At 35.9% G+C, this 26,790-nt stretch overlaps 2 protein-coding genes across 5 annotated transcripts; one reads left to right on the top strand and one right to left on the bottom strand.

Moving 5' to 3' along the window:
* Nucleotides 1–8,033: 8,033 nt before the first annotated feature.
* On the top strand, nt 8,034–8,610 carry LOC120084478. The gene has a single exon (XM_039040267.1). It carries the CDS (start codon nt 8,047–8,049, stop codon nt 8,497–8,499), a length of 453 nt encoding a protein of 150 aa, XP_038896195.1. The 5' UTR covers nt 8,034–8,046; the 3' UTR covers nt 8,500–8,610.
* Nucleotides 8,611–16,726: 8,116 nt separating this feature from the next.
* Nucleotides 16,727–25,945, bottom strand: LOC120085744 (major facilitator superfamily domain-containing protein 12-like). 4 transcript variants are annotated; one of them, XM_039041921.1, is made up of 16 exons: nt 25,780–25,945; nt 25,407–25,698; nt 24,943–24,982; nt 24,697–24,790; nt 24,303–24,490; nt 23,434–23,503; nt 21,959–22,155; nt 21,523–21,598; nt 21,346–21,429; nt 21,195–21,274; nt 20,766–20,892; nt 19,790–19,849; nt 19,645–19,695; nt 19,399–19,557; nt 17,464–17,596; nt 16,727–17,379 (listed from the first exon to the last, which is right to left on the bottom strand). In XM_039041921.1, exons 5-16 carry the CDS (start codon nt 24,458–24,460, stop codon nt 17,201–17,203), a joined length of 1,374 nt encoding a protein of 457 aa, XP_038897849.1. In that variant the 5' UTR covers nt 24,461–24,490; nt 24,697–24,790; nt 24,943–24,982; nt 25,407–25,698; nt 25,780–25,945; the 3' UTR covers nt 16,727–17,200. The 4 variants fall into 4 exon arrangements, with proteins under 4 accessions (XP_038897849.1, XP_038897848.1, XP_038897851.1 ...); XM_039041920.1 differs by lacking the exon at nt 24,943–24,982 and having other exon boundaries at nt 25,780–25,944; XM_039041923.1 differs by lacking the exons at nt 24,943–24,982; nt 25,407–25,698.
* Between the last annotated feature and the right edge of the window lie 845 nt (nt 25,946–26,790).

A 26,790-nucleotide genomic window follows, 5' to 3' on the forward strand; every position in this document is an offset into this window, starting at 1 on the left:
AGAATTCCAAGAGAGGTTTGCTTCCTTTCAGGAATGGAGTTGCTTTGTCTAAGGAATAATGTCCTAAGACACCTTATGAGGTTGAGGAAATGAGATGGATCCCCTATGCATCGTCTGTTGGTAGCTTGATGTATGCAATGTTATGTACTCGACTTGACATCTGCTATACAGTAGGGATAGTTAGGAGATATCAAGTTAATATAGAATTTGATCACTGAATTGTCGTTAAGAACATCCTTAAGTATCTTCGGAGAACAAGGGACTATATGCTCGTGTATGGTTCTAAGAATTTGATCCTTACAAGATACACAAACTCTGATTTCCAGACTGATAAGAATTCTAGGAAATCTACTTCAGGGTCAATGTTAATTCTTAATGAAGGTTGAGTATGTAGCGGCTTGTGAAGCTGCCAAAGAAGCTAAGTGGAAGAGCGAGATACACAAACTTTGATTTCCAGCAAGATACACAAACTCTGATTTCCAGAAAGAGGAAGAGTAAGAGAGGGAGCAAGAGTAAGAGAGAGAGAGCGAGATTAAGAAAGAGAGCAAGATTAAGAGAGAGCGAGATTACGAGAGAGAGCGAGATTTTGAGAGAGAGCTAGATTTTGAGAGAGAGCTAGATTTTGAAAGAGCGAGATTTTGAGAGAGAGTGATATTAAGAGAGAGAGAGGGAGATTGAGAGCGAGAGTACACTTCAATTGCTTGTAAAGCTTAATGAAAAATGTTCTCTTTCTTTGTAGGATGATAGAAAAATGCATATTTATTCGAATTGGAGGTCATTGGGATGAGAATGAAAGTTCGTATATTGGGGGATGTTTGAAAGGAATCGTTGTGCCCCATACATTGAATTATGAAGAACTTAAATCTTACATTTATAGGGTTACAAATGTCAGTTCATCAGAGTTTATCTTATCCTGAAAGTTAAATATAAGCTTGAATTTGAAGCCCCTCCACATTGCATATTGAATGATGATGATTTCGCTTCCTTTTTTTACGAGAAGAGCTTAGTAGACTTCAGATAGCTGTAACGTTGAAGTCTAATAAGGACGAAAATATTGGAATGAGGTTTGGAAATGTGAGTTATGATGATATGGTTGTGGACAGACAATATAAGAAATCATCAGTTTCGTCGGAAAAAGGATGATATTCCATTGTCTACCAACACTGTACCATCAACATTCGATTATGTGGATTGTGGTCCTTCAGTGGATGTGAATGAGCAACCAGAAGGATTGAATGAAATGGATCGTGATCATGGAGATGTGCGTCTTTCTACAGCAACTTCAGGGTTCCACCATCTGTGTCTTCAAGTCATAGGACAAAGTTGATTATGCCTGGCATCTCTTCATCTGGGACAGAGGACGTTGAAGTTGGTCACCTATTTTTTAGCAAAAAGGACTTGAAAATGAGATTATCTATTCTGTCCATAAAAAAAAAATTCGAATTTAAGGTCAAGAAATTAACCAAATCTCTGTTCACTGTCAAATGTATTAGGGACATATAAGTGGAGCCTTCGTCCAGTCAAAATGGAAAGGTCTGATATATTCAAGATCACAAAGTACTGCAGTTCGCACACATGTTCCATTGGAATTTTGAATCACGATCATAGACAAGCAACTGCTATGGTTGTTGGTCAGCTCATTAAAGATAAGTTCACGGGAATAAGACGTATTTATAAACCTTGTCATGTCATTGAGGATATAAGGAGAGATTATAGCGTGAACATAAGTTATGATAAAGCGTGGCGTGCAAGGGAAGCCGCGTATGATCTCACTAGAAGTCTGTCTCTTATACACATCTAGATGTGTATAAGAGACAGACCATAGACAAGCAACTGCTATGGTTGTTGGTCAGCTCATTAAAGATAAGTTCACGGGAATAAGACGTATTTATAAACCTTGTCATGTCATTGAGGATATAAGGAGAGATTATAGCGTGAACATAAGTTATGATAAAGCATGGTGTGCAAGAGAAGCCGCGTATGATCTCACTAAAGGTACTCCAGAATACCCATACTTCATACTACATGCTTATGGATAAGCGCTAAAAATAGAGAATCTGGGTATAGTCTTTGAGATCGAACTTGAAGATGAGGTGCATTTCAAGTATATGTTTATGGCATTAAGGCCTTGTATTAGAGGTTTCGCAAGCTGTAGACCTTGTATTATTATTGATGGGTCGCACTTGAAAAGAAAATACAAAGGCACCATGTTGGTTGTAGTTTCTATGGACGGGAACAATCAATTATACCCACTAGCATATGCAATAGTGGACAATGAAACCGATCGATCATGGAAATGGTTTATGTCAAACTTGAAATGCAGTATCGGAGAACCCGATAATCTGGTGTTTGTGTCTGATCGGATGGTATTTATCGACAATGCTATTCGTGCATTTTTTCCCATAACATTTTGTGGATTGTGCACATGGCATATAGAACAAAATCTGGTTACAAACTTTAAGGATAGCACGGTTGTTGGGATATTTAGAAATGCAGCAAGGGCATTTCACATGACAGAGTTCCAGACAAAATAGGACGAACTCCGCAGTTTTAGAGACGGTGCTATCACAAAATATTTGGAAGACATCGGTCTTCAAAGGTGGGCACGGGTTTACCAAATAGAACGAAGATATGATAACATGACATCCAACAATGCAAAGTGTTTTAATTCCTTAACTAAAGAGTATCGACTAATGCCCATAGTATGCTTGATTGAACATGTTAGAGGAATGCTCCAATCGTGGTTCTACGAATGGAGGAATTACTGGGCATCTCAAACGACGTTGCACTCTGACTACTGTGAAACCCGATTGGCAAGTGAGGCCGATAAGGGCAGACGATATCGGGTGGAGCCTATTGATTGTTATCGGGTACACGTGTGAGATAATCGATTGGATAGTATTGTCAATCTTCACACGAAGGAATGCACGTGTAAGGAATTCGACTCACTTGGTATCTCGTGTTCACATGCAATTGTTGCTGCCAAGGAAAGAAATATAACCATCCACAGTCTTTGCAGTCGATTTTATACAGTGGACTCTCTAATGACTGCGTATGCGGAGCCTATAAATCCACTTGCCACATATCTTAATGGAAAAGACCTACTGGATATGTAGAAAAGATTATCCTTCCTCCGAAGTTTGTGCCACAAGCCAGGCGACGGAGAGTGAGAAGAATACCATCCAGAGGAGAATTTCATAGACAAATGAAATGTGGTCGGTGTGGGAATTATGGGCATAACAACCAAAATTGTATTGAACCGCTTACAACTGTGCGACATGCTAAAAATGCCAAAGACTGAGACACAAACACCCCTAATCTAGTTTAGTTTGTAACTAACTTGTAACATTTCATTTGTTATAAATACCATTGGTCAGTTTTTCATACGTCATACTTGTAACATACTTCATACTTTTTCATACTTGTAACATACTTCATACTTTTTCATACTTCATATTTGTAACACTTTATACGTCATACTTTCATCTTGTAAACAAAAAAAAAATATTAATAATAAAATAACAAACTGGAGTATTTATATAATAGCAATCTTCATACTTGTAACAAAAAATAATAACTTCATGCTCTCTCAATTTACATACTTGTAACAAAAAACAATAACTTCATACTCTCTCAATCTTCATAATTGTAACAAAAAATAATAACTTCATACTCTCCCAATCTCACTCTCTCTCAACATCTCACTCTCTCAATCTCGCTCTCTCTCAACATCTCGTTCTCTCAATGTTTGAACTTTGAACCTTGAACCATATAATGTTCTACATACCATTGATACAATGAAAAGATCATAGCTCAATTATGCATGTTTTGATAAAATTCTAATATTGAACTTTGAACTTTGAACTTACGTAAAAAATACATGTTCAATTAGACAATGAAATGAGCAGTAGCTCCATTATACATAAAAAATGCATGTTCTGATAAAATTCTGATTTTGAACGTTGAACTTTGAACTTACATAAAAAATACATGTTCAATTATACAATGAAAAGAGCAGTAGCACCATTATACATAAAAAATACATGTACACATAAAAAATATGGAGTGTTTGCCCATAGTTGACACGCTAATTGCATCCTATATTCACTCATCTTCTCCTGAGTGATTATGGACGGATCAGCACTAGTCACCAGGTGTTCTAGTAATTTGATTGCGAAGATGCCACAATCAAGCGACTTGTGTTGTATGTCGACGTTCATAGGTCGCGAGATTTTCCAACAGGCTGTGGATAGATCCGGCTTTGAACGATCCACATCATAGTAGTGAAATAGGGATGGTACTATGACCATCAATGGCTTTAGCCAATTCACCAGCTTTGTTATTGGTGTGTATGATGGAAGTGAATCGAACACGAATATGTGGCCTCTGTTAATGTCCATTGCAAGGACCATCTAGTGGTCATTAATATGCATTGTCGTATAAATGAAATCCACATCTGCCCATTTGACATCGAATTGATTGGTGACGTAGTCCTTATACGTGTCTTCATCTTCCCATGCTAGGGCAGCCTCCAGAAGTGTCTTATTCTTTATTCGTTTAAATACCCCACTATGAGCATTAAGGTGACTCTGCCAAATAAAATGAGAATTTAAGTAAAGAAGTAAAGACTAGGAAACTTAACGAAATATAATGAGAAGTTAGGAAACGAAATATCAAAATTTACTGTTACACCAATTGGCAAGATGGTGAACTTGTGCATGCACAAGTCGAGCCAGTATAAAATTTTTCTTTCATAAAATAAAATAAAGTATTTATGGTCTACACGAAAAATTATTATGTCAGTAAAAGTACAAGATAGCCAACATGTAAAGAAGTAAAGACTAGGAAACTTACTTCGCACTCGACCAACGAATTCGGGGTAATCAATTCCTTGAAGAATTGCTTGGCGAGTGGTTTAAAAGAGTTCTCTCGAATCTCGTTGTTCGTATTGTCGTCCAAGATCCAGTCCATCATTTCTGTAAGGATATTGTGTGGAACATCATGTGTTACGTTATATGTGACGATTTCTCTGGATAGTGATGTAGCTACACCTGGGAGAGGATGCTTAACCACATTTTTCTTTTTTACTTGAGTTGGGGGTGTATATTTATCAACAGGTTTTCTCTTACGACTAATTCTTCGAGATTCCTACATAAACATATAACAAATCGTTACTCATCAAGAAATATAAAAATATAAACAAAGATTACTGCTCAGTAAATTACTCACCAGTGCAACTTCTTCTGTGGTCGTAACAATTCCAGAAGTGTCGGCCTCTGTGATGCCAAACATGTCAACCTCTATATGTGGCATGGTGGGTAAGGCAGACATGTTGGGCTCTGTTTGTGGGACATCGGCCTCTATAGGGTCGACGTCAATTGGTGATGTCGTGGTGGTATCGAGCTGTAAGGGTGGTGGGAGTAGGTGAAGTGGTGGTATCGGGCTGTAGAGGGGGGATGAAAATGTCAAAGGGAGTCGCATTATTGGTATCGGGATCCCGAGATGGGATGGGTGACCTGGCCATCTCTTCATTCACCATGGAACCATTCAATTAGTAAAGTAAAATGATGAGTTCACGAACACGAAAAAACTAAACACATAAAGACATAAAATGATAGTAAATGCAAAACCTTGCACATAGGCTGCAACAATGACAGGATGGTAGACAATTTCCCTTTCATGTTCGTCATGTTTTCCTCCATACTAGATACACGACTATCTAAACCCGATATACGGCCATTCAACCTCGATAGTGAGCTGTCAATGGTCTGCAGGTACGAATAAATAGACTCGTCGGGATTGGCTCCCTTCCTGCAGCGGGCAGCACACCCAGGACACTCCTCATCCACAGGTCGTTTTCTATAGGAGTCCGCAAGATAGACATCAAGTTGGTTCAACTTGTCCTCATCGCGTACGTCTCCCATCACATCATGGAACATATCATCACTAGGTGTGTATGTCCCTCCTTCCACCCTTCGATATTCAGCATCATCGTGCTCAGAATGCTTATGTTCATCCTCTCCCTCCACCTGACAACTTCGTCATTGTCATCTCCACGATGATCATCACCGTCACTTTCACTTTCAGGACTACCCTCATCACTAGTCGACCTATTGCCACTTTCAGAACTATCATCATCGGCACCTAGATCAAATATAGGTCGTTTGTCCACTAGGGTATCCTGAAACTCCCTCTCAGCATCTAACATGACAGTGCCCTCTTTAACCTTTATCTGCATTAACAACCCAGTAAACTGGTTAGTGTCAATTTAACAACAAGATAAACATATTATGCATAGAGTAAACGTACATTGTTAGACTTGAATATCTCTCTCTCGAGTACTTTGAAGGACACTGAGTGGGAGCATGACCATCGTAATATGCGGGGCAAAGCCACTTTGCTCCTTCGCTCCACAATGTTCCCAGCTATCGATGAAGCTAGGATCTCGTACGTCCATACCTAAATAAAATTTAAAATATATTAAGAACAATAGTAATGTTAAATCAAACAACACGATTATTATGTTAAGCAAATTTACCTGGAACGCTTATGGAAATCCACGTAAAGAGTACTTTACAACGTAATTTTTATTCCCTTTTACCCTCGTCTTGTATAGACCGCTTTTATCATTCAACATAGTCTTTAAGGCATCCAATGTCCTCTCCCAAATAATGATACCCCAATCATGACTGTTTTAGTACTCTAAGTTTTGAACATCCTTGAAACATTTGAGGTCCACTGCATTTTTTTATTTGTTTTTCCCTATCATTGTGACCTCAGTATAGTAAACTACTATGATCTTCACAGCATCATCATCATTTTCAAACTCCAAGTCCTTGTATTTTTCTTCAAGTTGACGGAGATGTAAGGTGTCCTTCGTCACTCGATTATCAAAATACTTGATAGGAAGTTCATACGAGGACTGTTGGTTCTGATCAACTCGTGTTGGGGATTGCCACAAACCAGTCATCAACAAAAAGTCATCCTTTGAAAAAGTGACAACCTTTCCACAAATAGAGAATGACATTGAGTCTGATCTCATCCTCTTCACTTCTCTCAGCAACATGTGATGGATAATTGGGCTGTTAAACACCATGTCAACGTCTACAAATCGCCCAAAAACTGTTCTCTTGAATTCTAAAAAGTTTTTTAGTTTATGAGCGATACGAAGTCGTTAGCCTTGGAAAATTTGAATGAAGAATTTTTAGTTTTGGTAGGTTATCAGTAAAAAGGTAAGAAGACGAAGAAGTAAGAGCAATTTACGTAATTTGGTATGTCGATCATGTCAGTAGAGGGTTAATTGACATTATTTTTTAAAAATTGGTCATTTTACATTTTGGACCCAAAAATTAGGTCATCCGTACAAATTTTCCCATATTTAGCTTTGGACAAACACATCAATTTCAATGATAAAGGTTACATTTGTTAAAGTCAATATAAGTATCACCATAGTTTGTTTTAGTTTTTAAAGGCCAAAGTCACTTCTTCAGTCCACTAGAACGCATCTTTGTGTAATAGTTTAGTGAAAAGAGTTGCAAGTTTTTCAAAACACACCAACAAAAAAGTAAAACATAAAAATTTACGAGCAAAAAGTAGTATTTATAAGCTTAATTTTTAACCTAAAATATCAAATAATTAACAAAATAGAGAATAAGAAAACCCAATTGAAGAAGAAATTAAGCACACATCCTCTTGATCCAAGCAAAGGGCAACATCATTACTCATTCATTTGAATGAAAAGAGATGTTTGGTAATACTTAAAAAACAACACCAACCCACAAGCCTTTTTCCATTATGCAGCAGATTTGTGACCCTTTTTCTCTCACTTGTAAAGAACAAACAATCTAAATAAAAAAAAGACTTTGCACCTTTTTGAAATGCCTTTAAAACTACCACCTTCATTGTTTACTAAGCAATCTTCACAATTCTTTTTCCTCTCTCCTTTTCACAAGAAAAAATACTTTTATTTATTTTTTGAAAAATATATATATATTATATAGAAGGGCATGTAACACATGGCCAATGGCCTTTCCCTTTGTGAAGCAAATGGGGAGTGAAAGCATATCTCATAAACACCATTATGATATCTCCATGTCAAAGAGAACAAGAAAGCCAGCCAAAATCCAAGATGAACTTCAAAATCTTGCACTGAACAATGACGATCTTAATGTCATCGGTGAAGGAGATCGATTCGAGAGCCCTGCAACGAAAGGGTTCGAGATCGAGAACGATCGTAAAAGCTTAGAACAACTCATCAATGGCGAAGGGAAGGAGGAAACGAGGTCAGACGAGGGCAACCGAGGAAGGAACTCGCTCGGTCAACACTTTAGTAAAGAAGAGATCAACAATCTTCAAATTGTGAAGAAACAACATCAAGATGGATTACAAGGAGTGAAGCTGAAAAAAGTGGTTGGAAAATTTTTGAGAAATTTGATCAAAGGTGGTGGTGATCAACACCAGCTGATGAAGAAGCCAATTAGAAAAAAGCCTTTTCTCTAATAATTGACAATGAAGAGAAAAATATTCATCAAAACTTCATCATTTTGCAGAGGTTGGTGAAAATGGAGTATTTGTTTTCTTTCTTGTTTAATTTCAATACTTCATAGAAGAAGAGGATTAAATTTCTGAAAAGATTGTATATGAAACCATATATATGTGTGTATGTATGTATATCTATGTTGTATAAATCTTTGGAAGTATATTGTATTAATGCTTTCTTATTGTGGTAAATTGAAAAACTTGGGGATCCTTCCGTCATTTTAATTATTCTTTAATATGTATTTATAATCTTTATGTGTGTGTATAAGAGTTTAATCATGACATTGAGGGAGGATCGATTCATGTGGTAATTGGTGTGTTATTCAATGAGTAATGTTTTTGTATTGATAATGATATATATCAATATGGCCTTTATAGATCTTTATTGTTTATATTACGGCCATGGATATTATATTGTATATACAATAAGAAATTGTTTATTTTTTCATTGATTTGTAGAAAATATATAAATTTAATATTTGCTCCATCATTCTCTTTTAACTTTTATGAGTTTAATATTTGCTCTATTATGGTGTTGGAATTCAACTTTTGATCTTATATTTCTCATTCATTTAGACTATGTTTATCCAATATGAAAAGTAATTCATCAATACTAGTAATATAAAAAGTAGGCTTCAACTGTCGTTATTTACCTGCGTTTCGTAATCGTAATAAATTACAAACCCCACTTTAAAATTTGTAATCAAATATTATAATTTAATTGAGGAGTTGAGGGTGTTCAATCAACTTTTAATTAAAAATTAAGTGAAACGCATGACCTTCACCGTCACCTGTTGTCATAACGTTAACAATAAATGTGACAAATTCATAATTCTAGGTAGATACGGTCAAAATCAATCTAATTAAGTTTATAGTTCAAGATTACTATGATTCATCCATTAATAAAATTTCATTTTAATTACATCTATTTTTATTATAATTTGGTAAATGTGATATTAATTTAATCCAATTTAACTATTGAATAGCAGTTATTTTATGGAATTGAATGACACTTATTTTGTTGAGTTCAATATAGACAGAAAATTTTAAACTTTGACCTATTGATCGAACAAAATACACTCGTTTTGGCAAACAATTGTTTTAATCATACAAATAAAATACCATACAGATATCGCGGATTTAAATCTTTGTCCAATGAATTATGTTCATAAAGCCATACAATTAATTATCTTTTTTTTTTCTTTTTTCTGAACCAATATCTAATTGATTATACCTTAATTTAATAAATTATTGAATAATATTTTGACAGACTATTTTCAAATGAAAAAAAATAAGTCAAACTTTTATACAGATATAAAAAAATTTCACCATCTATTGGTGATAAAACGTGATAAACTACAATAGAAACCTATCAGTGTCAATGTCAGAGATAAATGTCTATCGCAGTATACCACCAATAGACAATGATATCTTGCTATACTTGAAAATATTTTCTATAATTTTACCATTTAATACAATTACCCTATTTTGTTAAGTAACATTAAATCCAAGTAAATAAAACAATTAATTGATGCTTGCTATTTCATTAATTGTTAAACACACGAACTTGATAGCCAATTTAATCCTGAGTTAGATTATATACCTCTAACCAAAAAGTCAGAATTTCAAATTTCCACCTAAACTACCCTCGACCAATTTGTATTTAAACATAGTTCAACTAGTTAAAAATACATATCTTCAACCAAGAAGTCAAAAGTTCACCTCACAAATTTCAAAGTGATAAACAACGAAGAAAAGAAGTTTCTCGATTTTTAAAATATAAAAAGAAGCTTTTCATATTAATTTTTTTTTAAAGAAAAAAATAAGAAGCTACTCCATTTTTAAAATGTAAAAGAAGGGAGATACTTGTATTTATTGTGCTTTTAAATGATACAGCCACAAAAGTCCACTAGCTTTTAGAGAGAGAAACTGTTGTGGATTGACCTAATGATAAATAAAAGAATATTCCTTTGATAAGAGACTAAGAAGTTATGAATTCAATCTAAAGATTTAATATCCAATATCCTTGACGCCCAAATGTTATAGGTCAGACGAGTTATCTCGTGAGATTGCATATAAATTAATCCAAACACTCACAGATATTAAAAAAAATAAAAAATAAAAAATAATTAAAAAAACGCTTTTAGAGAGGGAGAGAGAGTAAATGATAATAAAACCAAACTATTGATGCATTTATTTGATGATACTTGACAGGAAGGGTTATATTCCCAGATCTCCCAAATAATGCTGACAAGAACTAGCAACCTGATTGAATAATAAGGTAGATGACAACCTGACAGTGATCAGTGATTTGTTGAAAAGTGCATCAACAAATGTTATGAAATGAATTTCATGTACTGGAATCCTTATCCCATAGCCTTTATAAAAGAGAACCAAAATTCCATTCTCAATGACCCCACTTGTACCCTAGACATGGGACTGATAAGAACATAACTACATTTATTTTACCCTTCATCCACTTGAACATAATCAAATATATAAAGCTAGTCCATCAAACTTTGACAAAGTTCTTTCCACTGGGTCATCAAATCAATGTTAGCAATATACGAATGGTTGAAAATTGTTGTTTTAGTCTAAGGACTTTTTTGTCTTTTTATATGGTGTCTACAATTTTAGGGTTCCTGTTTTGAGGCTATTTATATTTGAGTTTGGGTGTTTTGTAAAGTGTAACAAAATTAATAAAATTTCTCTATCGTGGTTTTTTTCTCCCTGATTTAGGGTTTTCTACGTTAAATCTTGTCTTCTTTCTTCTTCCCTATTTTTCAATATGGTATCAGAGCAAGGTGATAAAATCCTATCTAGAATAGAAGAAATTCATTTGTTAACCAGTGATGGGACTCTGGCAGAAAAATCACATAATGCTAAAATTAAGGCCGCTGTCGATTGATACCTCTGGTCTATTCTCAGGCCGATGCAGATTCAACAGCAGACCGGAAACAACCCTGTCGTCCAGTCGTTCGGAGCATAAACAACTTTTCTCCCTTGTCCATCATCAGTCGTGTAGTAGTTCCAGATGATCGCACCTTCAGCCACGTAGTCGTTCTAGCAATTCCAGCCACTCCAACCGATCAGGCATCCCTCTTCTTCTCAGCCGATTGACCAAACCACGCCGACGCTAAGAGGAGCCACGACTGAGTTTGCATCTGGTCCAGCCACCAGCTCTGCAACGATTCGCAATGGTTTCTTGGGTTCGGTGTCGTTCCTTTCGGTTTACCCAGCCGCGCCACAGTCCAGTTCACCGGTCCAGCCTTATTCACAGTCACCTATCGTTTCTTCGGTCGTTGCTTCTTCCATATCTGCTGAGATATCTTTTTCAGGCACCTATGGGTAGATGCATCCCATGCCCACTCTGTTTAATTCCCCTCAAGTCGAGTCAGTTGGTTATGGCGGGCCCGTTGCAATCCAACAACAATTAGCAAGTTGGCAGCAACAGATTTCAGCACTCGGGACAATCTTTAGGACCACGACAAATCATCAAGCAAATTCTCATCCAAATTTGTCTTTTGGCTTTCCGTTATATTCGAAAAATCCAGTAAATGCTTACTTTACTTTACCTAGTGCGAATATTTTGTCTGGTTCTGTGGGAAACTCTGCAGGAATAACCATCGAAGAGAAACTAAACAGCCAGAATTATTTCTCATGGTCTCAATCTGTTAAAATGGTCCTCGAGAGACGACATAAGTTTGGGTATCTGACTGAGGAGATATCGAGACCGGACCCTGGGGACCCTTAGGAGCGTATATGGAAGGGGGAGGATTCCCTCATCCACTCAATTCTGATAAACAACATGGAACCACAGATTGGAAAGTCTCTGCTCTATTCAGCTTCTGCTTGGGATATTTGGGAGGTTGTCCAAAAATTGTATTCGAAAAGGAAAAACGCTTCACAACTTTATACATTGCGGAAACAAGTCTATGAGTGCAAGCAAGAGACAATGAACGTGCCGTCCTACTTCAATAAATAGTCTCCATTATGGCAAGAGATGGGCTTGTATCGTGAAGTTGTCTGGAATTGCTTGGTTGATAGAGTCCATTATTCAAAGATGAGGAAGCTGACCATGTCTATGATTTCCTAGCTTACTTGAACTCAAGATTTGACACTGTCCGGAGTCGGATTCTGGGACAAAGACCGATGTCATCCCTTATGGAGGTGTGCTCTGAAGTCTGGTTAAAGGAGGATAGGACAAGCGCTATGAATAGATTTGATGCTTTCACTATGGACTCTACTGCTTTTGGGGTAAAGTCCTTTGGATCTGAGAGTGACAAGCAGAACGGAAAATTTCCTTCTATATGTGAGCATTGCAAAAAATCATGGCACACAAAGGACCAATGCTAGAAATTACACGATCGACCACCAAATGGCAAACATCGCCTTTTGAATGACAAGTCTAAATTCAGCCGAGCTCTCGTAAGTGAAACTGTTGATGCTGCTTCTCAGGTGACTGATTCTACTGATTCAGGTACGGTAGGGATCGGCAATATTGTCCAATTAGTCCTTTAGTTTCTTTATTGAGGGAAATGAATCCTGAATACTTAACTCAGGAACGACCGATCACTTAACTGGATCATCTGATCAATTCATCTCCTATTATCCAAGAGTTGGAAATGAGAGAATTCAAATTGCAAATGGATCCTTTACTCCCGTTGCCAGAAAAAGTCACTTGTCTCCGTTTCAAGGATTGATTTTACAGAATATTTTTCATGTGCCGAAGATTCTGTACAATTTGCTATATATAAGTAAAATAATCAGAGATTTAAACTGCAGAGTTGTTTTCTCACCGGATGATGTTTAGTTTTAGGACCTCAACTCGGAGACAACGATTGGCACTTCCCGACATGGTAAAGGGCTCCATTTCCTTTCCAATGATACTCCCTCTAGGAGTTTGTCTAGGACTAGCTCGTTATCTTCTTTTACTGTTTCTGAAACCGATTATTTATTATGACACTTTCATCTTGGACATCCAAGCTTTCAATATATGAAATATTTGTTTCCCCATTTATTTCGAAATGTGAACGTTTCTTCTTTATCTTGTGATGTCTATATTTGTGCAAAATAGCCTAGGGTTTCTTTTACTTCTCAACCTTCCCAACCCTTCCATTTGATACATAGTGATGTCTGTCTAACGTCACGACTATATCCGGTAAACAGTTGTTTATTGACAATCACACCCGTCTTACATGGGTGTTTTTCCTTACTGACAAATCTAAAGTGTCTTCTGTGTTCCAACAGTTTTACACTATCATCGAAACTTATTTTAATGCTAAAATCTCCATTCTTCGAAGTGACAATGGACGGGAGTTTGTTAATCAGACCTTTCGCGAGTTCTTGACTTCGAAGGATATCGTCCATCAGAATTCCTGTGCTTATACTCCTCAACAGAATGAGGTGGCTGAGCGAAAAAATTGCCACCTTATTGAGGTGGCTCGATCTCTCATGGTTCCTACATCCTTACCTTTGTATCTATGGGGGGATGCTATACTTACTGTAGCTCATCTCATCAATCAAATATCCCCCCATGGCTTAAATTCCAAACACCCCTTGAGTGGTCTAATCAGTCGTTCTCATCCACTCATCTCTTCCCGAATGTTCCCCTTAGGGTGTTTGGATGTACCATCTTTGTTCATAATCATGGTCCTCACCAGAGTAAGTTCGCTCCTCGTGCTAAAAGGGTATTTGTTGGATATCATCTTTATCAACGAGGCTATAAGTGTTTTCAGCCTTTCTCCCGGAAGTACTTTATCACCATGGACACCATTTTTCTCGAGGATAAACCCCTTTTTTTCCCGTTAGTCCTCTTCAAGGGGATACCGCTTGTGAAGAGGCTAACACATCCACATATTTTGTTCCTATAGACCTTCTTTCTGAGCCTATCCCTAAAACGAATGACCATGTCCTTCCTACGAAACAGGTGCCCTGGATAATCTACTATAGGAAGAATCTTGGAAAGAAAATAGTTCCCCCTGTTGCTCCACCGGAAGTTGTCTAAGAGTCAGAACCGAAACCAACTCAAGGTACCTCTGTTCCTGATGATAATGAATGTGTTGGGGGTGATGTGGTTGAAGGTGATGTGATCAATGTGATGAACTCTGACGAAGTTGAGATTGGTGATAATAATGAATTATCAGGTGATACACAGGAAATTGAAAACTTGCAACAAAAGGATGAACGTGGTTTTTACCACTAACCTTGTACTGATAAACAGATAGAAAAACTTGGTGAGTATGATGTTACTCTTGATCTGCCAATTTCCCTACGGAAAGTAACTAGATCATGTATCAAACATTCTATGCAGAATTCCTTGTCCTATAGTAATCAATCTTTGGGATTTAAGGCCTTTACTATCAACCTGGATACTATGATGATACCAAGCAGTGTGCATAAGGCCATAGAAGTCCCCGAATGGAGAGCTACAATTATGGAAGAAATGCGAGCACTTGAAACAAATAAAACTTGGGATCTGGTTGTTTTTCCTAAAGGCCATAAAACTGTCGAGTGCAAGTAGGTGTTCACTGTTAAATACAAATCCAATGGAACTCTTGATAGATACAAGGCCAAGCTAGTTGTAAAAGGGTTTACCTAGACATATGGAGTAAATTACTCAGAAACCTTCTCTCCAGTAGTGAAGCTTAACACGATTCGTGTTCTTCTTTCAGTTGCCGTAAACAAAGACTAGCCCTTACATCGACTGAATGTAAAGAATGCATTCTTGAATGGTGAGTTAGAATGAGAGGTTTATATGAGCCCACCTCCAGGTTTTGAAGCAAGGTTTGATAATCGAGTTTGCAAACTAAAGAAATCTTTATATGGCTTAAAACAGTCTCCGAAAGCTTGGTTCGATAGATTCACTACTTTCGTTAAGTCCCAGGGGTTTGTTCAAGGACACTCTGATCTTACTTTCTTTATTAAAAGATCGACATCATGAAAGGTAGCTGTTTTGATTGTCTATGTTGATGATATTATTTTGTTAGGTGACGATACAACTGAGATTGTCAAGTTAAAACAGAGGATGGCAGATGGATTTGAGATCAAAGATCTTGGCAGTCTGAGGTATTTTCTTGGGATGGAGATGGAAGTAACGAGATCAAAAGAAGGAATCTCTGTTTCTCAACAGAAGCATACTCTAGACTTGTTGAAAGAAACAGGAATGACTAAGTGTAAACCTACAGATATGTCTGTGGAAGTTAATAGCAAACAGGGAGATGTTCCTGTAAACAAGGAATGGTATCAACGTCTTGTGGGAAAATTGATTTACCTTTTGCATACCAGACCTGATATATCATATGCAGTCAGTATGGTTAGTCAGTTTATGCAGGCTCCTTATGAGAGACACGTGGAGGCTGTTACACGGGTTCTGAGATATTTGAAGTCTACTTCTAGAAAAGGCTTGATGTTCAGGATGCATGACAAAAGATGCATTGAAGCCTACACAGACTCAGATTGGACAAGTTCTGTTATAGATAGAAAGTCCACTTTGAGGTATTGTACCTTTGTGTGGGAAAATCTGGTTACCTGGCGAAGTAAGAAACAAGGCGGCGGCGCTAGAAGTAGTGCTGAAACAGAATACAGAGCTACGAGCCTGGAAATTTGTGAAGAAATATGGTTGAAAAAGTAGGTTCTGACTGATCTTCATCAGGAGAGTCATGATCCCATGAAACTTGACTGTGATAATAAGGTTGCTATCAATATCGTCAACAACCCTGTTCAACACGACAGAACCAAACATGTGGAGATTGACAGACACTTCATCAAAGAGAAATTAGATAGTGACAATATTTGTATTCCTTATATTCCTTCGAGTCAACAGATTGCTGATGTTCTCACCAAAGGATTACCAAGACAGAATTTTGACACCTGTGTTAGCAAGTTGGGTTTTATTGATATCTACGCCCCAACTTGAGGGGGAGTGTTGAAAAATGTTGTTTTAGCCCTAAGGGCTTTTTTTGTCTTTTTACATGGTCTACAGTTTTAGGGTTTCTGTCTTGAGGCTATTTATATCTGAGTCTGGGTGCTTTGTAACGTATAACAAAATTAATAAAATTTCTCTATCGTGTTTTTTTCTCCCTGGTCTAGGATTTTCCACGTTAAATCTTGTCTTCTTTCTTCTTCCCTATTTTTCAATACCTATACTATGAAGTACATAGAAATAGAGCCAAAGCAAATTAAAATATAGAGAGAGAGAGAATTTTTGTTTCTTACTAGTCTGAGTGTTCTAGAATACAAACCAACCGAGATTGGTTGAAGAATAGTTCATGAAATTGTTGCCTTGAAATTAACATTCTACAACTGGAGGCAGTAAAAAATTAACCAAAGTCAATAACCAGAATCAAACCTAATCTTAGAAAAGCCCTTGGGGACGAACAGATAGACAATCCATCCATTTTCAGTGAGCAATTGACACTAACTGGATGAGTAATTTTTCGAACAAATGAATGATACCTGTGATATACATCAGTAAGTCGCTTTGGCGATGAAAGGAATGTGCCTGGATCAATTAGTTTCGTCAACTTGATCTTCTGTCATGTACGTAATTCGTTTGCAGCTACTTTTTTGTTGTTCTTCAAATGTAGAATTGATGTTGACAATAGCGGATTGGAATTGGTCTATACACAGATCTTCTGATTGGAGGCTAACGGTTCTACCATTATTCCAGTAGCGACTCTGTCAAGTATTTGGCATAAGGGGCACGAAGGTCCATGCTAATTGTAATGGCTACTCCAAGAAACGCACAAACTGCTGGCACAAGTCCTAGACCATATCTTGTAACCGAAACATAGGTGGCATTGAGAGGTGTGTTTTCCGAAACATGTAACGCGGTATTACCTACACATGGAATGAAATATTACATTGCACTGGAACTGAACATTAAAGTTTTTTAGTTCAAAAGTTTGTGCAAGAAAAACTCACTTTGAAATGATTCCAGAAAGTATAGCGCAAGCCCACATAAGATTTTGTCAAGGAAGCTTAATGAACCGCAAACAAATGCACAACCATTCAGATCCCTTCCAACTAGAACACTTTGCATACTCACTCCAGTCACCTGTCAAGTAAAAGTTAAAATAACTCATCATGATTCATCATTAAAAGGTTGTGAAAATATTATTCATGCACGATCTCCCTTTTCTTTCCCCCACAAGATCTTAAACATATTTTGGCCACATCAACATTTACATTGATCCCACTTAGAAGGGTAGATTCTAACAAATGATCTTGATAGGAGACAAATTGATGATCATATTGACATAAAAAAAACTAGAAAATATTACAAAGTGAACAAGAAAATTTTGAGAACTCCTACCCATCCTTCCAACTTCAAACTCTTCGGAATATTTTCCCTTCCCAATGTTCACTCTATCTACTGCATTCTCTTTTAATTTGTCAAACTTTCTCAAAACATAACTAGTCTACCTCTAATTATCTGTCATTCCTCCGTCTCCAAAACATAACTTGCCCCACGGTGTGGTCAATCAGTGACATGTGAGGACCGTCACATTTCCAAATCAACTTCAATTTACATGAAACATTATGCAATTAGACCTTAGACTCACTCATTATATAAAATTCTCAAATGCTACCTTCACTCATGACCTCAAATGGAAGATCAGATTACCAAACCCACTTCCTCCGTTAACAGAAGCTATAAGTTTGTAGAAAGTCGTGTAATTGGGCCTCTTAACTTGACAGTCAAACAAGTAGGAATCGAAGTTTTCCAATCTGAGAAACTTATCTGGACCATTATCTAAGGGCACTAAAGCAGAGACATTACTTTGGTTAAGCACCTACCCCTCAAAAATTAAAACACTGGACTTTTCTTGCAAGAAACAAGCATAGGGAAATCATTATACAACATTTAGAAGGACTCAAGTCTCAAAAAACCTCTCTCCCTCTCTAGCAGAGCAAGCTCTAACTTTGACTCGTTATTCAGTACTCAACTGATAATAGTTCTGGTCCATGGACTTCGCCTACCTTCCCTCTTCCTGGTCAATTCATGTGCTCCGGCATTCTTTTCCCAATTAAGCCCATATGTGAGACCCCACCTCACCAAACTCTCACCGTGAAGAAATACCTTGCTTACCTCCAGAAGTTTCCCCAATCCATGCGCAATATGGGCAACAATGTCTCTGGTCTCTCTTTCCAACCCTAACTAAATTTTTGAAGCTCCACGTAAATTAGATCTGACCTGTAAAAACATATTAAACTCAACTAATAAGCAATGCTCTAACTGTCTTCCAACCTGATCCAACCCTACTTCCCACCATTTCAACCCCATCCAATCCTCTTATGTGTCCTTTGCAATTCCCAAATATCTAAATTCATGATCTTCAACTTGAAATTTACAGTCCCCCGTGGGAATTACTCACAGTTTCCCCGATTTATTTCGTTCTTTATGTTTTCCATAATCTGGTTCATGCTTCATTCATCTCTGAAGGTATTTAATAAACTTCCCAGCAATCCTTCCTAAACTGAGGATCCATTACCAAATAATGAATTCTCATACCGCTGGAATATTTACCCAAAACTTTCCCTACTTCCTAACATCAAAGTCACGTTTAAACTCTATCATTCCAACATATTACATTCAACCATTAAAAGGGCAGGCCATAGAAAGATCTCGCATACATCCTTTTCTTTTACTGAGATTGGTAGAACAAAAGAACTACCCCACTTTTGACTAATTAGGATTTTAATATATGCATGAACAGGTGCTTATCATCTATTCTGGATCCTCAATGAAATAAATTGTTGCTGGTATGAAAGTTCCTCTTCATATATTGCAAGGACCAAAGAGACTCCTGCAATAAATGATATGCATGAATACAAGGGATCCTAACTTAGACATACCATCATTAAAGCATTTGCTACGCCAATAAGCGTGGACATGACATACATAAAAGCACTCAAGCTTGAAGGTAAAATGAGAATCACTGCACCACAAAACATCCAAATAATGCCTCCAGCAGAATAATAGATCTTCAGGCGTTGGCCAGTCCAAACAACCTCCTACAATATGAACTTAAAATGTCAACATGATATATTAACTGGCACTGATCTCTAATCAATAATTTAGACTTAGCATCTAAAGGGGACCTGGAGAATCACAGATATGATGAAGCTGAAGACATAGATTATTGCAGGAACCTAACCAAAAAACAAGAAAGTGTCATAATTTCACATTGAAAGTATAAGCCTTTATACTTTGAAGAAATTTGATGGCAGGAAGGTTGTGGTGTACCAAAGCTGTAGCTGACTGTGCCATATGCAGATCGTTAATAACATAATATGCCAGAAATGCCTGATCAATAAGAAAAGTAGTTAAAAGCTGCATGTGTTAACGTGATCAGTTGCAAATTTAGAAAATAAATTTTCAATTCAGAAATAACAATGAATACAAAAATACATATTCCAAAACAAAATTCAAGTTTGAAATGGCAACTACTAAAAAGTAAATTTGACTCCAGCTGAAACTTCATTTTGAACACAGTGAATATAAAATTTCTGGGGAAAACCCACCAGACCTAGTGGAAGTTTCCAATTTCTTTGCAGAACAAATCTACAACGAAAAAGGAAACTTTCTCAAAAGACCCATCCAAACTGGGGGCATTCGAGGAACGGTTTTTTCATATATCCACTATGATTCAACGCATTTACTTTTGGTTGAATATAATAGGGCTATCGGTTTGGTTCAAGTGAAAATAAAGATAAACCTTCTACTTGAGTGCCGGTTGAATTTTTTCACTAGTTTAACCTGGTTTGCCAACAATTCTCAAGTAAGTTTATAACATGTTCTAGTTTCTACTTTTCCTCCACCCCATTAAGATTCCAGCCGAGTTAATGTGCACATACTTATATAGAACCTTAAACTCATCAAGCATTTAAAATAAACTCATCAAGCATTGAAAAAACGAAAAAGAAAATAATGGAGATGGAAGGAAAAATGAAGAAAATAACGATGGGGTTCAAATTGAATACTGAGTTTTTAAATTTATAAGATTTTCATTCACCAAACGTGCATTCTCTAAGATTATGAAATTTGATATTTCCCAAAATAGAAAATGGAAGCAATCCAAATACGTCAGCAACCATAAAGATTTGACATATTCTAAGCGCATTATATATATTAGTGAGCCAAGCCTAAATTTTTTGTTCCTTTTTGCTCATTGAAAAATATGAGGGCTGTAGAGGGGAAAAAAATAGTCTGGTCTGGTCACCTGCGAAACATTGATTATCAGTCTCGTAAGTACATAAGCAAGAGCAACTTGATAATATAAAACTTTCTTGAACCAATATGACCATGAGATCCTTGCATGTCGATTTCCCTGTACAGCAACCTTCAAACTACATGTACACCAAGAATCAATCAATAGGTAATAGCCAACTAAATTATTTTGAACAAATATAAATAAAGCTGGAAGTCTTCGTAGACAAAGTGACTATTTTAATCAAATGTTCACCTAAAATACAATGTCAACAAAGTTACGTTATCAATTCATCCCAGCATGGAAAAGTAGATTGAAGAAAATAGGTCTACAGTAATAAAGGCAGATTCCTCACACAAACAGCAATATTAGCTATAGACATGGGTATGAACAGATTGTGGAGAAAAATATACGAAGATCAATTAAAGCTCTTTAGCATACCTTGGCTCCTTGGTCCCTACTAGAAATATGACCACAAAGCAGCAGCCAATGAAAATTGAAATATATGCTATCAGTCGGTACTGCATGAGGTGAAAGAACATCAATATATTGAAGGAAGTTCTCAAAAGATAACCTTGCAAAATTACAGTACCTGATGTTCGATATCTGCATGTGATTTTGCCTTCGAGATACTGAACACTAACAAAGCCACTGCATACAGACTAAGATTTGCAACCTACAAAAGAAGAATTCCGTTACAATATCTATAGTAAACTCAAACAGTGAAGTGCACAAGATACATCAAAACAATAAGAAGCTAGGGTCTTACCATATTAAAAGCATTGCGGCAGCTAGCCAATGCCACTCTACTAGTTGAGTTCAATGTAATACAATTTACCATAGACCTGCGCACAACCAGTGCCAGAACTGAGAGCTTTCTTTTTGTTTTTAATTTTTTATTTGTTATCTTCTAAATTGAAAGGACCGAGACTTTTCAAAGTGAAGTATGGTATAGAAAATAGAAACTAGATACTGAACTAGCACAGCAGCTGCTTCTTAATGACACCTACGTCTACTAAAATTGTTCACTTAAACTTTAAAAAAATGCTACCCAAAGAAACATTTCCAAGAAAACTGCGAAAGATTTTTTATGTAATAAACTCAAGAAAATAAAGAGAGAATCAACTATGATATCTAGTATTCTCCATCATTTTTTCTAGTAAAAAATATTTTAATTGAAAAAGGCAAATTAAGAAGGGTCGTACATATGGGAAACCTGAGTGGCAGCCCAACCAACATTAAAGATTGCTGCAAAAAAGCTGTAGCCTACAGTTCGCAAGGTTGATGAACTTCTGGAATAAAATATGCACGGTAAGCAACCACCAAAAACAGAAGAAAATGAAACTGCCACCAACACAGATCCTGCACCATGCCATATTTTGAAATGTCCGAACCGGTCTATCTATCATATAAACAAGGAAATTAAAATTAATAAAGCTTTGTGTGATAAAAGGACAAAACTGTTGACTTGATTTACATAGTAATAAACTAAGAAGCATGGAAACATTAGTTTGACTAGCATGTCTGTGTCCGGCACGTATCCACTTGGACAGTCCGACACTTGTTGCACGTATTAGACAATTGTTAGCGCAATGCATGTGTGTTAGACAACAGTTGTACAATGTCAAAATAGGACCAACATTTAGTATACATGTATCAAACACTTCATATATATACTAAATCAATACATATATGATAAAAATAATAAAATTTGAGAGTGAAATGCATCAAACTAATTTTTTATACAAAGAAATGAATAAACTCATTAACTTCAAATTTCCCTCCTGTTTAAAAATGATATATAGTTTAAAAAAATGTATGTTTTAATAAACGTGTCCTCGCTGTGTCAATCCTAAATGTTAAAAAAATGACATGTCACCATGTCTGTGTCGTATCGTATCCATATCCCGTATCCATATCCGTGCTTCTTAGGTAATAAATGAATGATTTAGAGTAGTAACAAAGCACAAATAGCTCAATAGAAAACCAATGATCATCCTCAATATACTTGAAACTTCAATATTTGAAATAAAAAACAAGCAGTAGAGCGAACCAATAAAAAAATAAAGGGCAAATTACACGTCTGATCCATGAGGTTTAGGTTTAGTGTCTATTTGATCCCTGAAGTTCTAAAAGCTACACACTATACCTTGAAATTTAGAAAATAGTTCTAAATGATCCCTAGTGTTAGTTGACCATTAGTTGACCTAACAAAACGATGGTGTGGCAGTTACTTGGTGATAGAACATTGCTAATGTACGATTTTTAAATGTTGGAAAAGAATTTTCTTAGATGACATGACAATTAATTTTTGATCGGCCAACTTCCTTGGAGACCATCTAGAATTACTTTTCAAACCTCATGGATTAAATTGTTGTGTTCGATCAAATAGACACTAAACCTAAACTTAGGACCATGCAATTTACCCTAAAATTATAAGTAAAAACAAGAAGTAACAGTCATCAAGCATAGTTAGTAAATTTCGACCCATATCATAGCTGAAACAATCTACAATCTCAATCCTCAAAGTTAAGCATATTTGGAAAAGGAAAACAGAGCATGGAGATGGCATCAGAGAAGGGGAAACCCACGAAAGAAATGGAACATAACTGTCTCCAAGTTTCAAATGATGCAACCAATTGTACACATAAAAGTTTAAGACACATAATGAATGACATACCAGTTCACCAGCAAAAATTGTCATTACTCCATCAGCTACTTGACCCGAAAGCATAACTGTAGCAGCATTCCTAAAATTTTTATGATATGATAAATTTAAAATAAGCAAGAGAAGTCCTCTATGGAATAAAAATTCAAGTTAATTCCATAATACAAAAACAATATTGGAAGGGGAAAACGAAACGCAAGAACAACATATGTATTATGTAGCAGATATTATCATCCAATCCTAAAATGAGCAAAACTGAATCCAAAGTGTTGTTGCTAATTTTTAGAAAATCTTAATCATGAAAGTCGGTCAGCAGCAAATGTAAGGTTGATGGGCATGGCCATCTTTCCAGCCAAATTTACCAACACTATATAAATTCGTTCATTGAATTGCCTACGTCAAAAAAATGTACACAGATGGTTGTATGTGACCTTAAATCTAGAATTTATTATATTGACATAAGCTTGTTCTGTTCCTGCTTAGTTCCACTATTTTTTAATTTAACTCCTGCAAAAGATCCAAAACAATGAATATTTTCTTAGATAAATATAAATAGGTGACACATGGGTGAAAAATGTTGGACAGCATAGGGAACTTAATTTTAATTTTAACTTCATGCAGATATTAAAACCTAGTCAAAAGTACCCAAACCTCTTGAAGTGCTAAACTTCTATCCTAAATGTTTGCCGAGAAAATTCTTGACCAAGGATGGGGGAGATACAAGAACGATAGAAGACATCATTAAATCACTAATAGATAGAAGAGAGGACGGAAGCATACTTTAATTCATATAACATACGTGAAAAATGTACAAGCTAGAAAGTAGAAAACAGCAGTTCCAGTGTGCAAATCAAATCAAGTTGTTGTTACGAGATAAATACCCCGGAGATAATCCAATATCTGTCAAGAAAAGTAGCAGATAAGTAAACCAGCAGGCAGCAGTAATGTCATTGAGCATATGCCCCAAGCCAAAACAGAATATTGACCATCTTCCAATGGGTTGAGTATATGACACAGAGCTTTCATCATCATTACTCATGATGGTAATGACAATAACAAACTTGGTTTCCTGAAAAGAACGAATCAAAAGCTTCATTAAAGCAGCAGACATGGGTACCAATTCTCAGTTTAGCTGAAAGAGCGCTTCTAAGAATTTGTAACCAAAGTTGTTCGTCCTTTTTCTTTAAATTGATCATCAAATTGACTTCTTAAGAGCTATACTGTTTATTTAACTCAAAATTTAAGTGGAATTCATTATCATGAGCCACATCAAACCTGCTATAGTCCACAGGAGCCGTCCCCAAGATTGTCTTCTTTTCTTTTACTTCCGTTTCTTTTTCACATGTCACCTTCCTTCAGCCTATGATATCTGATTCAAAAGAAATAAATAGTCACAAATTACACCTTGAATTACTAAACAGGACGCAATCCCAACAAGAACTCCCATTAAAAACCAAGAAAAAAAAAAGTGTACGAGTAAAGAAAGGGAGAAGATCAACTGTGATTTATTTACAGCACAACCTTACAATAACCCAGAAGATCATTTTTCACGTCCGCATTGCTGTCCCAAAAAGATAACCATTATACAATATACCAATCGTAGCTCCTAAAAACTAAATCCGATCCCATCGACCCAATAGAGAAAGACAGACGGAAGAAATATAGGAGAATTCCTAAATCCACGAAGAAACCGGCAAACGAAATTAAATTAAAAATTACTTGCAAACAAGCGACAACAGAGCATCCAATTTCAGTATTTATAATATCAATACCCATCAATTTTAAGAATTGAATGAGCAGAAACAGACGGCGAATCCCAATCAAATCAGCCAATCCCAAAACTTTACTATTATAGTCGTTTCCAGCTCAACAAACGCCACAAAGAAATTTCTAACAACAAAAATGGAAATTACAAGCATATACAGAAGCCAGAACAGTAAGCTTTTCTCAAAATAGACGAAAATTCAGTCATGAAAGAAACATACAGAAGAGGCAAGGTATAAACGCCCTTGGAAGACAGCCCTAGCTCCTAGCTGAAGGCCCCATTTATGGATTATAGTCAAAAGGAAAGCACATACATCATCCAAGGTCAAGGCTCTGTCAGGAATTTTGGATAAGTGGATATAAAAAATTTAGTGTGAACAAGCATCAGCCTCGAATTTATCATCAAACATCGCCTCGTTTGGTTCTCTTTCTTCATCTGCTCTATTTTATGACTTGTTACATTCATTGAAATGCGTGCACCGCCACAGAATGACGATAAGCCATACTCTGATTCTGATCTTCAAGAACGTGGCCTTAAGACAAAAATATCCAATGAAAGACTTGATCAAAGTCACAAAAACAAAGGGATCATACCGTCATTATGCTTCTGCTGCTGCCGCCGCCGCCAACGTTGAGACGTGTGGAAGTGCTCTGCTGATGTGATGTTAATCGGAAACCGACAAATCATAAATTCATTACAAAAGCTTCATTTATGGCTTTGAAATTCTTGATTTTAGGGCATTGATTTGAAATTGGAACTGTCAATCGTGGGACCTTCATGATTATGATCTTCGTTTGGCACTCGCTTTTGCGGTGAGGAATCATTTTCAAAGGTTCTGAAAAGTTGGGATTAATCTGTTTGATTGTCACTCCAAAGAAGATGGCGGGATCTTTGGAACTTGATTTGATATTTTATCCTAGTTGTGACAAACTATTCTATTAACTATTAACTAATTTTTGCTAAACAATATTTTATGGATTTTTGTTTCAATTTTAGCCTTTTTATTTTTTATTATTTAATCTTAATTTATGTACTTTTAATAAATTTAAATTTCTCTTTTTCAATAATTTTTATTATCTATTTAACATTTTTATGGAAAAAAAATTTATTATTATTATTTAATCAATATTCCTAAAAATTAATTTCAAGTGATTAAATTTAAGATATTTTAGAAAGAAAATTTTTATATATAGAAAAAATATCAAATTATTTACAGGAATAGTGGAAAAAACACTGATAGACACTAATAGACTTCTACAACGTCTATCACGTAGTATTAGTTATAGATTTCTATCAGTTTCTATCACTAGGAGACATTGATAGACTATCATCCTTTACCAGCTTCTATAAAAGAATATTAAATTTTGTTATTTTGTATAAATAGTTTATTTACTTTTTTAAATCTCTCTTTAAAAATTCATGGATTGAAATTGGACATGTGAAAGTATGAGATTAAAATTGAACAAACTCTAAAATACAGTATTTTGACAAAAAAAAAAAAAAAAAAAAAAAAACCTCTTCAGCTAATTAATCTATTGATTTAGAAACATAAAAAATAAAAGTTATCTTTAGTTTCTTGATTCTATTTGAAAATTTTGAAACAA

The sequence above is a fragment of the Benincasa hispida genome, chromosome 9 (assembly GCF_009727055.1).
Source record: "Benincasa hispida cultivar B227 chromosome 9, ASM972705v1, whole genome shotgun sequence".
NCBI classification, from domain to species: domain Eukaryota; kingdom Viridiplantae; phylum Streptophyta; class Magnoliopsida; order Cucurbitales; family Cucurbitaceae; genus Benincasa; species Benincasa hispida.

What these genes read in the sequence shown, in the direction of transcription:
- LOC120084478 (XM_039040267.1), top strand. Translation starts at nt 8,047, where the DNA reads ATGGGGAGTGAAAGCATATCTCATAAACACCATTATGATATCTCCATG.
- LOC120085744 (XM_039041923.1), bottom strand. Translation starts at nt 24,460, where the DNA reads ATGAGTAATGATGATGAAAGCTCTGTGTCATATACTCAACCCATTGGA. An exon ending in GCCACTCAGGTTTCCCATAT is followed by an intron (nt 21,599 to 21,958) that starts GTACGACCCTTC and finishes GGTTGTGCGCAG; the next exon opens with GTCTATGGTAAATTGTATTA. An exon ending in CTTTCTGGAATCATTTCAAA is followed by an intron (nt 17,380 to 17,463) that starts GTGAGTTTTTCT and finishes TTCCATGTGTAG; the next exon opens with GTAATACCGCGTTACATGTT.